Source organism: Vicia villosa, linkage group LG7 (genome assembly GCF_029867415.1).
Source record: "Vicia villosa cultivar HV-30 ecotype Madison, WI linkage group LG7, Vvil1.0, whole genome shotgun sequence".
NCBI lineage: Eukaryota > Viridiplantae > Streptophyta > Magnoliopsida > Fabales > Fabaceae > Vicia > Vicia villosa.
In genome coordinates, this window is record NC_081186.1 from 24,813,170 (window position 1) to 24,831,160 (window position 17,991).

Consider the following 17,991-nt stretch of genomic DNA (forward strand, 5'->3'; position numbering starts at 1 on the left):
TCAAGTGCATCTTGGGACAAGAGACTCCATCATACTTAGCAAAGGCGGGAGTTTTGAATTTCGGAGGAATAACTACCCCAGGAACGAGTCCTAGTTCTTCAAAATCCAGCCCAGGTACCTTCTGAATTTCCACACTTCTCAGGCGCTCTTCTAGTAGTCTATACTTCTCATCAGCATAATCCTCGTTTTGAGGATACTCATCTTCTTCTTCTTCTTCTTCTTCTTCTTCTTCTTCCTGGCCATCAGAACCTACATGGCTTCCCTGATTGTTCTTGACACTAAGATCATCTCCTTCCTCTTCCTCTTCCTCATCTTTAAGAATTCCAGTTTCTGCAGCCTTCTTGGGACGACCCTTGAATCTTCTTCCCAGGTTGATCACTCCTTTGGGCTTCTTGGTCTTTTTCTCCTTCTTAGTCAGAATGGTTTTCAGCTCGTCTTGCCCCTTGGATAAGTTCAGGATCATATCTTGAAACTGGGCATTCTGAGCTTGAAGGTCTTTGACTGATTGCTCGAGATTCATGATGCTGAAATAAACAGCGAGGAGGTAAGAAACCTGTGGTAGGAACCTGTGATGCAATGTTATGAATGCAGATGCAATATTTTCAAGGATCTCAGGAAATTTAGTTAGCAATGTCAAAAACAATTTGGTCGCTTCATCGTTTGAAGAACTCTGATTTTTGGATGTTCTTCTATGGGAATCAAGCTCACCATATCTAGTGGGTCATAGCCTCTGATTCGGGGACTTCTGAACTTGAAGGTACATGGCTAGAGGAAAATAAATCCTCTTGCCCCTTGATAGGTACAGCGTCTCTGAATTGGAAGGTATGTGACCAAAGGAAAATAAATCCTCTTGCCCCTTGTTCAAGAATTCAGTCCTTGATAAGAGCACCTGAAATTTTGCGCCCTAAATCCTTAAGATCCTTGAAAGGGTTAGTTAAATCATGTTATGCTTATGATGTCATGATGTCATGATGTTATGCAAATGCAATGCATTAGACAAAACGTAAGGTAGTAAGGACGAGTGAGTCCCACAAGAGAGAAAAAAAAACCTGCAAGAAAACCAAAGGGTTAGTAGCAAGAACAGACAAGTCACACAAGTGTCATTAGGTTTAAAGGCATGCATGAAGTTTGTAGGTAAGTACCCTCCCCACTGAAGTTGAGTTGGTTCAACCTGTCCTAGAATAGTAACCGGGTTCTATGGTGCTCATATCATTGACCTTTCTCGAAGGCGCTTATCTCAGTTCGGCAATCGAATCACCAACCAAGAAGGTCCTGAAAGTCCAGTCCATATGAGTGTAGCTTCGAGTATCAACCAACTTCAGTCGGAACCAAAGCCAGCCATCTCGCTACTTTCTAATAGGCCAAAGTCAAGTTCAACTAAGGTTCTAGGGCAAATTAGTGCTTAATGACACCACGCAGCAGCCAAGTGTTTCCTCGAGTCAGATCCCAAGGAACACCAGGACAAACAAATGTGTCACACTAACGATGACCACCATATCAACCACATCAGTATACGCTGTGCAGTCTCCTTGGTCTCATGCCATTTACCTAAGGTTCTCAGATCCGGGTTAGGATCTTTCACACAAGTAAATACCCAAAACAGCCTTTGAAATATAAAGCAAACAAATCAAACAATTAAAGTGATCCTAAACTTTAAGGTAACCCCTCTTTTATTCGAAAGCTTCCCCAGCAGAGTCGCCAGTTCTGTAATACGGTGAACTGACTTTTATATTGGAATGTTGCGGATAGCAAGAGTCGCCACCGACTTTTATTTTATCCAATTAATAGAAAGGCTAAAAGAACAGAAAAAGACCTTTTAAAAGATTTTGAGTTCGGGGGGTAAGTTATGCAAAGGGAAGGTGTAAGGCACCCTTTGCATCCATGGTTATCCATGGGCTCTTAATTGCTTAGCTCACTTGTATATTGTTTGAAATGTTTGAAAATGAGGTGTGAAAAGTAAAAACTTTGAAGAAGAACTTTAGCTTGTAAATAAGCGTAGTCTTTTGAAAAGTATTTGAAAATTAATGGAAAAGGAGTTTGAATTTGAATTTGAAATAGAGCTAGCAATTAATAGCAACTACCCTAAGTTTAGAAATTCGTTCTTTTAGCCTTTCGGGCGAAAGGGTCTATCCATACCATGAGGGGAAGGAAGTCTTTCATTTGGATGTTAAGGGTCATCGAAAGTATCGTTCGCCATAAGACTGCCCCATGCCATAAAGAGGGCAGGTAGTCTAAGGGAAGGATAAAATAGTCATTTAATATTTTTAGGCATCATGCGAGGATACCTTAGCAATTGGGACAATTATTTTTATAAGGCAACCTCGAGGGAGTTTCTATAACTTTGAAGGCAACATTGCTTTAGGTATCCTCGGAATCGAGGGACTTGACTATTTTAAGGCATTATCAATAAGGCAACAAGGCAACAGTAATAAGGCAACAGGCAACTAGAGGGATTACCCTAAAGGTGTGTGTGTGGCACAATCATGTGGTTTAATTCATATATTTATCTTATAATTAGTGATCTATGTCCAATTCATGGTTGCACTCCCTATTTTACTAACCACAGCAATTAATATTAAAGGCAGGAAAATAAGGAGTCCTACGCTATTACAATAAACACCTGCGGGGATGGGGAAAGGCAGGAAATAAAATAAAAACAATAATTAATAAAAATCCTTGAATGCCTTGATCTCGAACCCTGGAAATTAGAAATAAAATAAGGGTGAGTGTATTGACTATTCATTGACAGTTGAAACCAATTATAATTCAAGCCATAAGGCAAAATTTAAAATAAAAGGTAAAAATAATTTAAATAATAAAACAGAGGATCAAAACTTAGCTTTTCAATTGCCATGGCGCGTAGTCGGAGTATCTTGAGGTAACCCTGAAAATTGGGCACAAAGAAAAGAAATTGTTAGTGTATTACAGCTCTACAATAAGGGTTAGTAAAATAAGGCTTAGAGGTTTTTTATGGTGATAAATTTTAAATCTTGAGGTTTAATGAACAAACCTAAAAATACTTTAAAATTAACAAACCAAAAAAAAATAAAAATTAAAAATTTTAAAATTAAAAACTAATTATTAACCCTATTTAATTATTACCCTAATTCTAGAATTAAATTAGAAACTAATTATTAATAAAAAACTAAACTAAAATTATTAACTAACTCTTTAATTATTAAATTAATATGTTAAAAAATTATTAGTAATTAAAAAGTTGTTTAGAAAGAAAAATAAATTTAAAAGAAAGAAAAAGAAAAAGAATTATGTAATTAACTAAAAAAAAAAAATAAGAAAACTTAGCTTTGGTTCAGGTGTGATGGTGCCTTGAAGGAGTATGGTGGACCATCAGCTTGCATGGCGTTGGATCTGGGGCGTGATTGATCTGAGGGTCTGAATGTGAGGGAGTATGGTGTGCAAACGCATGCATATGGCACTGGATTAGTGATCATTAATTCATAAAAATTAAAATAACTCCCAGCCAGGTTCGAACCTGGGACCTGCAAGTATTAAACAATACCTCTTAACCACTCAGCCATATACTTTTAATCGTTAGTAGAATAATCTCAATTAATTATATTAAAAACAATAAAGACATGGTGGGACAGTCAAAAGAATGAGTCAGATGGGCCCCCTGTGTCTCCTGCGTGGTCCAATTGGAAAGAGAGAGAGAAGCTGGAGAAGGTTTGACCATCCACTAAGAATGCGCCATACTTGGAGAGAGAGTCAGCCTTGCTGACCGACCAATGAGGAACTGCGTGAAAGGCCGCGCGTGGGTCCACAAAGTCCAGGGTTCTGTTCACCTTCTTCTTCCTCCTTACTTGCGGAATTTCCTACGGAATCTCTTAGGGAATTTCCTGCGGATTTTTCCGCATGTCTTTCATCTCTTCAATTCCGATTTTGAAACCTGCAAAATATGACGCAAACGCAAACGAATATTGCCCAGATCGTATATTTAGAACATTACGAACCCAATGGTATACTCTTCGTGGTCTGATATGGCCTGCAACGCTCCATACGAAGCTTCACGAATTCAAAGCCCTAGCCATGGTGATCTTCGTTACACACATTAAAGCTCCGTCATAAAGATTCAATACTTCTCTAAACATTATCAGGAACTCAAAAATACGATCAAATCACATTAAGGCACGTTAACACGAGAGATATGAAAATTTGAGATATGCATGAATATGCAAATCGTGATATATGAATTTTGGATGCTTTCACGTGTTAGAGATTACCTAGATTTACCTTATAAGGCCTCAGGAGCAGAATGAAACCAGTGTTTTGACTTGAGAATGCTTGTAACTCGATATATGATTTTTGCTCAAACTTTTGAAAACTTTCACTCTTGGAACCCTAGCTCTTTTCCTTATATTTTCGTCCCCCTCAATGCTGAATGAATATATGTATATATATGTGAAAGAATTAGGTCAATGGTTTAGGAAATATATCATGTAATTGGAGAAAAGAATTTGATTGAAAATTTGAATGATTTCCTTCGATTTTTGCATTCAATCTTCCCTAAACCAAATGCCAAGAATTTCCTTGATTAATGTGATATATTTGACAATTAATTGAATCAATTTTGAAGCAAAATCAAATCTTCTATTATTTTTATAATTTTATTTGATTAAATTATGATTTTAATGAATAAAATCTATAAAATAATAAATAAAAATAATAAAAATGTAAGAGATATATTCCATGGTCGTGGATGGGCTTAAAATAATATTAGGACCAAAAGAAATCAAGCCCATTTAGAAGAAAAATCATTTTGGACCGTATTTCTCTTTGTACACCTCTTGAAAATAGGTGAACTTGTACATCATGCCATTTCTTCATATCTCAATATTTTTTCAAGCCTGTGGACTTTTTGGAAACCTTGAAGAGTCCTCTAACCGGTGCTTTTGGTCCCATGTCAAAATCATTTTCCATGCTCATTTTATGTCCTTTTGAAAAAAGTGTCTTTTTGTTGACTTTTGAAAAGGACCTATAATGTTTTAGTCCATATCTCTCAAATGAAGCATTTTTGGACTTGGCATGTGAGAGACAATTTTGTAAAGAATCAAATTTCATTCAACATGAGCTTTGGATGGAAAATTTCGGATGTTCCATGTGAGAGTTACGACTGGTCAAAGTTCAGTTGACTTTCTCCTATGAAAACCCTAATTTAGAAACTTTTGAATTTGTCGATTTCTGATCTTTCCTTGATGAACCATGATCAATTTTTGATCAGATGGTGAATGATACTTCAATATGAGGATGTTGTCAAAAAAATCAGGAGTTTTGACTGTGGTTTGACCGTAGTTTGACTTTTTGGTCAACTAGTCGTCTATTGATCATTTGAGTAGTTGACTGAGCAATCTTTGGATTTGAAGCTTATATGGAGATACTATGACTCATATGGGAGGCCATGAGATCCATTTGAGGCATCAGAGATTGATTTCTCTTTGAGAAGAACAAAACCCTAGTTGGAGAGTAGTTGATTAGGAGAGTGTTCATGCAATTAAGTCTTGTGCTTCTGACATTCAGCTGAGCCTGAATATAAAAATATGGTGGGCAAATTTTGGGGTATGACACCATCTTCTGGGTAAGCTTCTGATGATCTTCTTTACATGATCAGCCTTGGTGTAGCCTTTGTCCAGAACTCTTAATCTAGCAGTCAGAGTTTGAAATCTTGAAAACATCTTCTCAATGTCTTCATCATCCTCCATCTTGAAGGCTTCATATTTATGGATTAGAGCAAGAGCTTTAGTCTCCTTGACTTGAGCATTTCCCTCATGGGTCATTTTCAATGACTCATATATGTCATGGGCCGTTTCCCTGTTAGATATCTTCTCATACTCAGCATGAGAGATAGCATTCAGCAAAACAGTCCTGCATTTGTGATGATTTTTGAAATCTTTCTTTTGATCATCAGTCATTTCGCTTCTCGTGAGCCTTACACCAGTAGCTTTAACAGGATGTTTGTAACCATCCAACAGAAGATCCCATAGATCAGCATCTAGACCAAGAAAGTAACTTTCCAGTTTATCTTTCCAGTATTCAAAGTTTTCACCATCAAATACTGGTGGTCTAGTGTAACCATTGTTACCGTTGTATTGCTCAGCAGAGCCAGATGTAGATGTAGTTGGATTTGATTGAGATTCACCAGCCATCTTTTACTTAAGCGTTTTTCTCTTCCTGAATCTTTTTTCTAAACACGGTTAAGTGCATGCACCTTAGAACCGGCGCTCTGATACCAATTGAAGGATAGAAAAACACTTAGAAAGGGGGGGGGTTTGAATAAGTGTAGTTTAAAAACTTGAAAGATAAAAACAATCTGCACAGTTATTTTTATCCTGGTTCGTTGTTAACTAAACTACTCCAGTCCACCCCCACGGAGTGATTTACCTCACCTGAGGATTTAATCCACTAATCGCAACAGATTACAATGGTTTTCCACTTAGCCCACGACTAAGTCTTCTAGAGTATCCTGATCACAACCTGATCACTCTAGGAACAAATGCTTAGACACAAGCTAAGACTTTCTTAGAGTATCCTGACCACCACGTGATCACTCTAATTACAACTGCTTAGACACAAGCTAAGACTTCCTAGAGTATCCTGATCAACACTTGATCACTCTAGTTACTTACAAATTAATGTAATCAATTCTAAGAGTATTACAAATGCTTCTGAAAAGCTATAATCACAACAATGATATTTCTCTTAATCGTTTAAGCTTAATCTCACTAATATATTACAGCAGCAATGTAGTGAGCTTTGATGAAGATGAAGTTTCTGAGTTTTGAATTTGAACAGCGTTTCAGCACGTTAATTGTTAGCAAATCGTCAACCTTGCTTCTCATCAGAACTTCATATTTATAGGCACTTGAGAAGATGACCGTTGGGCGCATTTAATGCTTTGCGTATTCCGTACAGCATTGCATTTAATGTTTCACGCTTTTGTCAACTACCTCGAGCCTTGTTCACGCTGTGTCTACTGACATTGCCTTTAATAGCTTCCAACGTTCCTTTTGTCAGTCAGCGTAGCCTGCCACCTGTACTTTCTTCTGATCTAATGTTTGTGAATAAAATATTTGAATATCATCAGAGTCAAACAGCTTGGTGCATAGCATCTTCTTGTCTTCTGACCTTGAAGTGCTTCTGAGCGTGATACCATGAGAGCTTCAGTGCTTCTGCTTCTGATCTCAAGTTCTTCTGATGCTTCCATAGACCCATGTTCTGATTCTGCCTTGACCATCTTCTGATGTCTTGCCAGACCATGTTCTGATGTTGCATGCTGAACCTTCTGAGACAAAGCTTCTGAGCGCTGATTTGTGCATACTCTTTATATATTTCCTGAAAGGGAATTTGCAATGTATTAGAGTACCACATTATCTCACACAAAATTCATATCCTTGTTATCATCAAAACTAAGAATATTGATCAGAACAAATCTTGTTCTAACACAGAGTGCCAAATAAAGGCATTGATGAGGTAGCGGAGCGGGATCATTGGGGTCCGTTGCTTATTCTCTTGAGACGCCATTGTGAGTGGGCATTGGAAACCTCAGTACCAAAGATTATTGGCAACAGTGTTGAAGATTAGAACATAGCTCCGTTGGGGAGGAGGTGACTTCGCCCGACTTTCCCTACATCCTATACGGCTTGGGGAATCATGAGTTTTGAGAAACCATTCTTCGTCTGTCATCTGGAAGAGGGACATGGACCTCTTCAGGTGCCCCATGCTTACCAGTACTGATGAATTATACGTTTGAACTTTCGCGTGGGATGATGACGACCTTTGTGACATGTCGTAAGCCGAGATGACGGCTACAACCTGCAACCTGCACAGAAAACAACGTTTGGATGCAAATGGTGTCCCTTAGAGCACTTTTTATGTTTAGGTAACGTCATGTTTCGTTTTGATTTGTGATTATTATCCCCCATGCTTTCAATGCAATGTTTAATAACGAATAAAATCACACCTCGCATGCGAAAAAAAATGAAAAGAAAGAAAGAAAGCTTTTGTCACAAGATCATTTTATTGATGGAATGCCTATGAATAGGCTTCTGTACAAGGAAGCAACTCCTAAATGAGGTAGTTGCGAAAAAGAAAATAAAATGCAAAGAGCAAAATGGCAAAGGGAAATGCTCGAATTTCCATTAAAATTGATATTGCTACAGTTCCCATATCCTTGATCCTCTCAATGCTTTGCTTCAGAAGGGTAATGGTTGGATTGATCCGTCCGTTCTGCCAAGGGCATATAGTGGTCTTTGTGAAGGATATTTAGACTGCAGCCTCTCGCTTTTGATCCCTAACTTTTGCCTGGATCGCCCTTTCGGGTTTTCAATCCAGCGGGATACCCCTTTTTGCCTAAGTCGCCCTTTCGGGTTTTCGACTTAGCGGGTTATTCTCTTTTGTTTTATCCCTAATATTTGCCCAAACCCTTTTGGTTTGCCGGGATGCCCTTATTTTTCCCTAGGTACGTCGACCTAGCGGGTCTTTTAAGCGTAGTATTTTTTGACTGAGTTTGAATTGACCGGAAGTGGAACGTCTTCCCCATCCATCTTTGTCAAGATTAAAGCACCACCAGAGAATGCCTTCTTCACAATGTATGGTCCCTCATAATTGGGAGTCCATTTGCCCCTTGGATCACTGTGAATTGGCAAGATCTTCCTTACGACTAGGTCACCCGTGTGGAATTCTCGAGGCCAAATTTTCTTGTCATACGCTTTCTTTATCCTCTTTTGGTACAACTGGCCATGGCAAATGGCGGATAAGCGTTTCTCCTCAATTAGATTGAGATGGTCAAGCCTCGTCTGAACCCATTCTGTTTCATCAAGTTTGGCATCCATCAAGACCCTCAACGAAGGAATTTCCACTTCTACAGGAAGTACGGCCTCCATGCCATAGACAAGAGAGAAGGGGGTTGCCCCAGTTGAAGTACGAACTGAAGTTCTATAGCCATGCAAAGCAAATGGCAACATCTCGTGCCAATCTTTATACGTTCTAACCATTTTCTAGACAATCTTCTTTATATTCTTGTTAGCAGCTTCGACTGCGCCATTCATCTTTGGCCGATAGGGTGATGAATTGTGATGTTCAATCTTGAACTCTCCACACAACTCTTCCATCATCTTGTTGTTAAGATTGGACCCATTATCAGTGATGATCTTATTCGGAACCCCATATCAACATACGATTTCTTTCTTGATGAAGCGAGTAACGACTTGCTTGGTTACGTTCTTGTAAGAAGCAGCTTCAACCCATTTGGTGAAGTAGTCGATAGCAACAAGAATAAATCCGTGTCCATTTGAAGCTTGCGGCTCGATTCGTCCAATCATATCTATGCCCCACATAGCAAATGGCCATGGCGATGTCAGGACATTCAAAGGAGTTGGAGGAACATGAATCCTGTCAGCATACACTTGGCATTTGTGGCACTTCTTCACGTATACATAACAATCACTTTCAATTGTCATCCAGTAATACCCCGCTCGCAAGATCTTTTTGGCCATAGAATGTCCACTGGAATGAGTTCCAAAAGATCCTTCATGAATTTCCCGCATGATCAATTTTTCTTCGTGTCTATCCATGCATCTGAGCAAAACTGAATCATAGTTTCTTTTGTACAGGACGTCTCCTGACAAGAAGAATTTGGATGCTAACCTTCGAAGCGTTCGCTTATCACCAATCGTAGCATCTTCGGGATACTCTTGCTTCTCGACATACCTTTTGATGTAATAATACCATGGCTTTTCGTCATACACCCCTTCAGTAGTAAGACAATGAGCAGGAAACACATGTGCAGGTTCTTTGTAACGGAGGATCCTTATGTCTGGCACTTCTTTAGGGGAGCTAACTCTGAACATAGCTGCCAAAGTAGCCAATGCATCTGCCAATTGATTTTCCTCTCGGGGGATATGACTGAAAGTGATTTCCTCGAAAGCGGGCAGCAACTCCAAGATATAGTCCTTATAAGGAACTAAATTGGGGTGTCTTGTCTCCCAATCACCTATCACTTGATGTATAACCAAGGCAGAATCCCCATAAACCTCAAGGATCTTGATTCTCATATCAATGGCTGCTTCGAGACCCATTATGCAAGCTTCGTATTCTGCGACATTGTTTGTGCAATCAAAACATATTCTAGCTGTGAAAGGGATGTGAGTTTGACGAGGAGAAGTCAAAACTGCCCCAATACCATGGCCCATAGCATTTGATGCACCATCGAACGTGAGAGTCCATTGCTCCCCTGGTTCGGGTCCTTCATTATCATCTAGTTTCATGATATCTTCATCAGGGAAGTCAAACTTCATTGACTGATATTCTTCTAATGGCTGATGAGCAAGATGATCTACAAGGACACTTCCTTTGATGGCCTTCTGTGTGACATACTGGATATCATATTCTGATAAAAGCATTTGCCACCGGGCTAGTCTTCCTGTAAGGGCCGGTTTTTCAAAGATGTACTTTATCGGGTCCATTTTGGAGATCAATAGAGTGGTGTGAGTCAACATATACTGTCTCAGTCGGCGAGCGGCCCATACCAAAGCACAGCAAGTTTTCTCGAGTAGTGAGTAACGGGATTCACATTCGGTAAACTTTTTGCTCAGGTAATAAATGGCGCACTCTTTTCGACCAGACTCGTCATGCTGGCCTAACACACACCCCATAGATCCTTCAAGCACAGTTAAGTACATAAGAAGCGGCCTCCCAGGAACTGGAGGCATGAGGATTGGTGGCTTTTGGAGATACTGCTTGATCTTTTCGAAGGCTTCTTGACAATGGTCATCCCAACGGATATCTTGATTCTTGCGCAGCAACTTAAAGATGGGTTCACAGGTGTCACTGAGATGAGAAATGAACCTGGCTATATAATTCAATCTCCCAAGGAACCCTCGGACTTCCTTTTCATTCTTCGGTGCCGGCATATTCTGTATTGCTCTTACTTTATCAGGGTCGACCTCAATCCCTCGCTGGCTCACGATGAATCCAAGTAGCTTTCCAGATCGTACTCCAAAAGTGCACTTGTTTGGATTAAGCCTCAACTTGAATTTTCGCAAACGAGCAAACAATTTCTCAAGATATACCAAATGTTCCTCCTCAGTTTGCGATTTTGCAATCATATCATCAACGTATACTTCAATCTCCCTATGGATCATATCATGGAAAAGGGTCACCATTGCACGTTGATATGTTGCACCAACATTCTTAAGACCAAAAGGCATTACCTTATAACAATACGTACCCCACGGAGTGGTAAAAGTAGTCTTGGTCATATCTTCAGGAGCCATCTTTATTTGATTATAGCCAGAAAAACCATCCATAAATGAAAATACCGAATACTGAGCAGTATTGTCGACTAACACATCAATATGAGGCAGAGGAAAGTCATCCTTCGGACTTGCCCTATTCAAATCTCGGTAGTCGACAAACATGCGTACTTTTCCGTCCTTCTTAGGAACAGGTACGATGTTTGCAATCCAAGGAGGATATTCACACACAGATAAGAAACCAGCTTTCACCTGTTTTTCAACTTCCTCCTTGATTTTCAAAGCCATATCAGGTCGAGTTCTCCGTGGTTTCTGCTTTATAGGCGGACATTCTTGTTTGAGCGGTAACCTGTGCATAACTATATCCGTGTCTAAACCAGGCATGTCTTCGTATGACCAGGCGAAGATGTCAACATATTCTCGAAGCAGCTCAATCAACCTTCTTTTTTTACATCACTTTGCAAAGCGGCCCCTATCTTGACTTCTCTCTTTGCTTCTTCTGTAACGAGGTTGATGATTTCTATGGCTTCTTGATGTGGCTGAATAGATTTCTCTTCTTGTCTCAAAAGTCTTGCCAATTCTTCAGGGACTTCACAATCATCCCCACTATCCTCATCAACTTGGTCAATCGGATTCTCAAGGATATCAGGACGTGGAACTGTAACATTATCATTTTTGATGGAATTCGAGCCGGATCTGCACGATGGATGATTTATGCCTTAGAATGCAACACATAAAAAGAAAAAGAAAAGCTTTGCCATTTTTGAAAAAGTTTTTAAAGTAAAAAAAATGAAAGAAATGGAACAGTAATTGCATGCGAAGATATGATTTTTCATTCAATATTAAACAAATTGAAACAACATGGGGGCCCTTCTTTATACAAGTGATCAAAATGCTTGGGGCGAAGCACATGATTTATCAAAACAAGAAAATTATATCTCCATAAAAGTGACTCTGGGGATGTCCAATATGGTCCAATTGTTGAGTTCCTGTCCAGGCGCAGCATGGCAAACGAATCTGGAGAGATCTTCTTCATCATCATCATCCACGGCGAGAACCTGACTTCCAGAACTAGTACTGGCACTGACGAACACCTGAGAAATCGGGGGAATCACCTTCTTTCCAAGGATTGGACCAAGCTGAGTAGGGGAGGATGGTTGGTACCCAAGGCCATACTTGTCTCGCTTCTCATGAACATTAATCAGCTTGCCCCAGGGACCATGGGGAACACCAGCTTCCAGGAAGGCCTTGGCGTCATTCAAGGATGAGAGGGGGGCTCCAAGTTCCCTCTTATTCTCGACCACAGGGAGTTTGTCCACCGACACAATCTCTAAGGCTTGAAAGGGGTGTCTCTTGTATCTCTCCCTCCACTTCCACATAACGGTATGTTGCCAGGTTATTGACTATCAGATCCTCTTCACTAGTGATCACAACAATCTTGTATTTCACAACAAATTTCAACCGTTGGTGGAGAGTAGATGTCACAGCTCCGGCAGCATGAATCCAAGGACGACCCAGGAGGCAAGTGTACGAAGGGCGTATATCCATAACATAGTAGGCAATGTAGAACATATGAGGACCAATCAAAACAGGCAGATCAATTTCCCCTTCTACGGACTTTCTAGAACCATCAAACGCTCTGACACTCATAGTGCACGGTCTCATCATAACCCCATCCATACTCAGCTTAAACAAAGTAGTCTTGGGCATCACATTAAGGGAAGAACCTGTATCAATCAAAACTCGAGACAACACAGCATCCAAACACTTTATGGAGATGTGCAACGCTTTGTTGTGTGCTCTACCCTCAGGTGGAAGTTCATCATCACAAAAGCCCAAACAATTACCAGCAGCAATGTTGGTCACAACCCCTTCAAACTGAGGCACAGTAATGTCTTGAGTTACGTGAGCGGAAGCCAGAACTTTCATTAGAGCATCACGGTGAGCTTCTGAGTGCACCAAAAGGGACAAGATGGAAATCTTAGCTTGAGTTTGGTCAAGTTGATCAATCACCTTGTAGTCACTTTTCTTAATGATTCTCATAAGTTGTTCAGCGTCTTGTGCAGTACGGGTCTCAGGAGGATCAACAACAACTTGCTTCCCCTTTGCTTGTGCATTGGCATCTTTGTTGGTCTCTTTAGGAAGTGGAGGAGGGGCAGCGAAGATTCGACCACTACGGGTGATGCCACTAGTCCCGGCGATATTAGTGACACTCGAATTACCCACTGGAGGACAATCATATTTCTTCCCTCGGATATACACAGCATTATAACTCCAAGGAACATCTTTAGAGTTAATCGACCAAGAGGGAGCAGGAGATGCAGGAGAAGGAACCTGAGGCGGGGCGCCCGAAGGAGCATTTGGAGCTTGAATAACCAACGGAGTTCTCGGAGCCTGAATGACCAAAGGAATACTCGGAGTCCGAATAACCAAAGGAGTACTCGGAGTGTGGATGATCAAAGGAGTACTTTGAGCTTTCGTCGTATCAGCAGGATGATAAGGAATCTCTAGAATAGCCACTTCGTCATCAGGAATAATTTTTTCCACTCTAAGAACGCCTTCATCCACCAGCTTTTGAATCTCTTCTTTCAACTTGGCACATTCCTCTGGATTAGAAGAACATTGCAAACAGAAGTCATGTTGTTCACATAGAACCCTTTGTTGCACAAGATGTTCTCTGACAATTGCAAGCGGCATTTTGACTTCATTTACATCAGTTACCAGGATTTGTTCGTCTCACAATTCAACAACATTGGTCGTACCTGCATGAGGAGGCATAGGATTATTCTGCACATTAGGACCAGTAGGAGTGAACGAGATAAGCTTGTCATCGAGAAGATCCTGAACTTTGTACTTTAATGCTTTACACTTTTCAATCGTATGGCCTGGAGCACCTGAATGGAATTCACAACGAGCATTAGCATCATATCCTGGAGGAAGAGGACTAGGCGGAGGGCCCATTTCACGGAGTTGCACCAACTGACCAGCAAGCAATTGGGGAAGGAGCTGGGCATATGGCATCGGAACCGGATCTATACGCCTTTTAGGGTACCTCTGCCTTTGTCGAGCTCTTTGACCTTGAGGCCTAGGATTTGGTTGACGATTTTGAGAGGCAACAACCTGTTGTTGTGGGATGAAAGGCTGTTGAGGTGCCATCCATGGTTGTGGAAATGCGGCAACGTATGCCTGAGGGGCATACGAATTGGGAACAGCATATGGCATCGGGTAGTAAGGAGGTGGAACATCAGAGTATACAGGAGCTCGACCTTGGTCAACTGAAGCAGTACTGGTTTCACCTTCTTTCTTCTTCACAAACCCAGAATACGGCTTCTTACCATTACCACTTGAGTTGCTAGGACTAGTAACACCTTGAATGGTACCAGCTTTTACACAGTTCTCAACCCGTTCACCAATGATGACCACATCTGAGAAGGACGGAGAAGTATTACTAACCATGTGCTGAAGGTACGGCCCTTTCAGAGTACCCATAAACAGATCAATCAATTCTCGGTCAAGAAGAGGAGGTTGAACTCGAGCAGCAAGTTCACGCCACCTCTGGGCGTATTCTTTGAAAGATTCTTCAGACTTTTGTGACATATTTTGCAGTTGGGCACGGCTAGGAGCCATAGCAGTATTGTAGTGGTATTGTTTCAAGAAGGCATCAACAAGTCCTCCCCAAGTACTGACATTAGCCCTCTCAAGTTTCATATACCACTCCAACAGGGCTCCAGTGAGACTGTCCTGGAAGAAATGCATAAGCAGAGGTTCGTTCTCGGCGTGAGCGGCCATCTTACGACAGTAGGAACGAATGTGAGTTTCTGGGCAGGTAACTCCCTTGTATTTATCAAAATCTGGCACCTTGAACTTCGGGGGAATAACAATTCCGGGTACCAAGCTCAAAGCAGCAGTGTCGAAACTCGAAGTTTTAGCAACCTCAACGGCCTTAAGGCGTTCTTCAAGAGCTTGGTACATCTTAGCAGTCTCGGTCAACTCAGCAGTAAGATCATGTTCAAGATCAATAACCTCATGGTGGTCATCCACTACTTTTGGTATCCCCTCAACAAGAATCTCTTTAGTCTTTACTCCCCCATCAGCAGAGTTGGTAGGAGTACCCTTGACCATCCCAGCGACGCTCTTTCTGAGCTCTTCTTGTCCTTGGACAACGACATGGAGAGTCTCCATAAATTGAGTCACTCTTTCTCCCATAACATCCATATCCCTACGGAGGGCAGCTTGATTCTGTTCAAATTGGTCCATGATTCTCTTCTCGTTGTTTCTGGTGCGGTAAGGATGTAAGAAACTCAGCTTCGTCGTCGGGAAAGAAATCTGTGTTGGAAGGGACCCCAATTAGAATCTGATAAAAACCTGTAAATGCAATATGATATGAGTGCATGGGTGCATGTGTGCATGTTTTATTATTTTCAAGACTTTTTAGCTTTGTCTCAAACCAACAACACAAGATAACGGAGAAGATAGTGAAGCATAACCAAGATAAGCACAACCAAGATAAGCAAACATAATCGATTAATTCTGCAACCAAGTTCTTGAAGTACAAAATATTCTGCTCCCATGAGCCAACAAATACAGCAATAGAAATAAGAATCCCGTCCAACAAGTATGGTGGTGATTCTACAATAAAGTCAACACTAAGCAGGATCTCCCATGTCCAAATGACGAAGAGGGCTATCTCCAATGTTCTTATAGCTCCAGGTCTTCATTTCTTCAAAAAGCTTTTTGGTCTCAACACGGGTTGGCCTCTTAATGATTTCTTGAATCAGTAGGTCCTTTCTGAAATGCATAGTTTCCATGTAGTGGTTCTTCAGCTCCCAACATCTGGCTTCCTCTTGAGCTTGGGTATTACCTTGACCTTTTTCTTCTACTTGACCCTTCAGCTTTCAGATTTCTTCATAGCACTTTTCTAAGGTTCCCTGGCGTTCCAACAAGAGTTTGTCTGCTTTCTTTCGACGAGCCCTTTCTGAATTGGCTTCTTTAGTCCGAATCTGGAGTCTTTCAGTCAAATCTGCCAACTGAGCCTCGTAATGTTCTTTCAGCTTCTTCTCTTGAGGTTCAGTAGATTTAGGGTCTATAGTCACTCTTGGCCTTTTCTGAGAAGTACTTCCTCTAGCATACAATTCTTCAAGCTCTATTTCTCTTATCTTCAACTTATGGAGAGCAGAAAGCTTCTCTTGCCTAGCAGTATTCATCTTAACTTGCATTGTTTCCATTTGTTCAGTCAATTTCCGATTCTGCTCAACAGTTCGATTATAACGAGGCATGGAGACAATGTTGGGTTGTTCACCAGCAGGAAGATATAAGGGATCCTTAGGAGGGAAAGGCATCCCTTGGGTGTTAGCCACAGTCTTGACCCACTCTGTATAGTCTTTATAAGTTGCACAGTCTCTCTGACCAAAATGCTTCTTATCTCTCCAGCAAATACTTTTCCAGGCTTGCACAGCTTCTGCCATCTGTCCAATGTTGGTGGCCACATGATAGAAAATGTTCTCAGCTATCTCTGTTTGCTCAGGTGGACTGATAAAAGCATATCCAAATGTTCTTCTAGCTAGGACGCGGTTATAGTTGATTCCGCCCCTAAGACCCATGAGAGGTACGTTTTTGAACTTTCCGCAACTCATAATAACTTCCATGTCATCTAAAGCGCTATTGTACCAGACAATATCTTTAGCCCTCAGCCCCATAATCCTCTCAGCCCACTTAGATGTGTGTCTATTATCAATGAAAGCACCACGCTCAGGCAAATGCGACCTGAACCAACGATATAACAACGGGGCACAGAATCTAACCAAACCTCCCTTTTGACTATTCTTGTGATAGATGGAGTGATAAACGTCTCCCAAAAGTGTAGGAACCGGATTCTGCAGAATGAATACGTGAATGGCAATCATATCAACAAAGTCAGACACGTTTGAGAACATCATGATACCATAGATACTTAAGGCCAGGATAGCCCTAAATGTGTCCCATTCTTTTGCTTCAGCAGCATCGCAACCCCTTTTAACCAGAAACTCCATACGAAAACCAAAGCATCCTCCTTTCTTGGTGAGATTTGCTTCCACGACCGACTTGCTCAAATAAAGAGCCTTAGAAATTTCAATGGACGTAGGGGCCTCCATGGTGCCATAGTACGGAACTTCTTCCTTTTTGACCGGAACGCCGAGGAAAAAAGAATACTCCTCCAATGTGGGAACCAAGAGATAGTCGGGGAACGTGAAACAGCACAGAGAAGGATTGTAGAACTGAAGCAGGGTATGAACTCCCTCTTGCTCATACTTGGTGAATGGCATTTTGAGAAGGCTTAGAATATACCCATATTTCTCTCGGAACTTGGTCGACTCGTCTGGCGTGATCTTCTTTGCTAAACACCCAAGAGAATCCAGATTCGGATTCGGGAATGTATAGGAGATGTTGCGACTACCAGTCTTCAATGGTGGAGCCATGTGTTGGTCGGAGACAAAGCCAAAAGTTCCTGAAAATAAATGAACATGCATGTTAAATGATATGGCGGAATGCATTTCATTGGGAGAATCCTAAAGCCTTTTCATTATTTCTTTTCTTTTCTTCTATTTTCTTCTATTCTTTTCTTTCTTTTTTTTTGCAAAAAGGTATATACATTATGCTCTTTTATTTGGAAATAGATTTTAGGATTCTCCACGAATGAAGTGAGGTGGATGTAATAGCATGATGTGTCATGTGTGCAATGTGGTGA

The 17,991-nt window shown here is 40.9% G+C and overlaps 1 protein-coding gene across 1 annotated transcript; it reads right to left on the bottom strand.

Moving 5' to 3' along the window:
- Positions 1–16,162: 16,162 nt before the first annotated feature.
- LOC131618777 (uncharacterized) lies at positions 16,163–17,722 on the bottom strand. The gene is made up of 2 exons (XM_058889939.1): positions 16,567–17,722; positions 16,163–16,452 (listed from the first exon to the last, which is right to left on the bottom strand). Exons 1-2 carry the CDS (start codon positions 17,720–17,722, stop codon positions 16,163–16,165), a joined length of 1,446 nt encoding a protein of 481 aa, XP_058745922.1.
- Between the last annotated feature and the right edge of the window lie 269 nt (positions 17,723–17,991).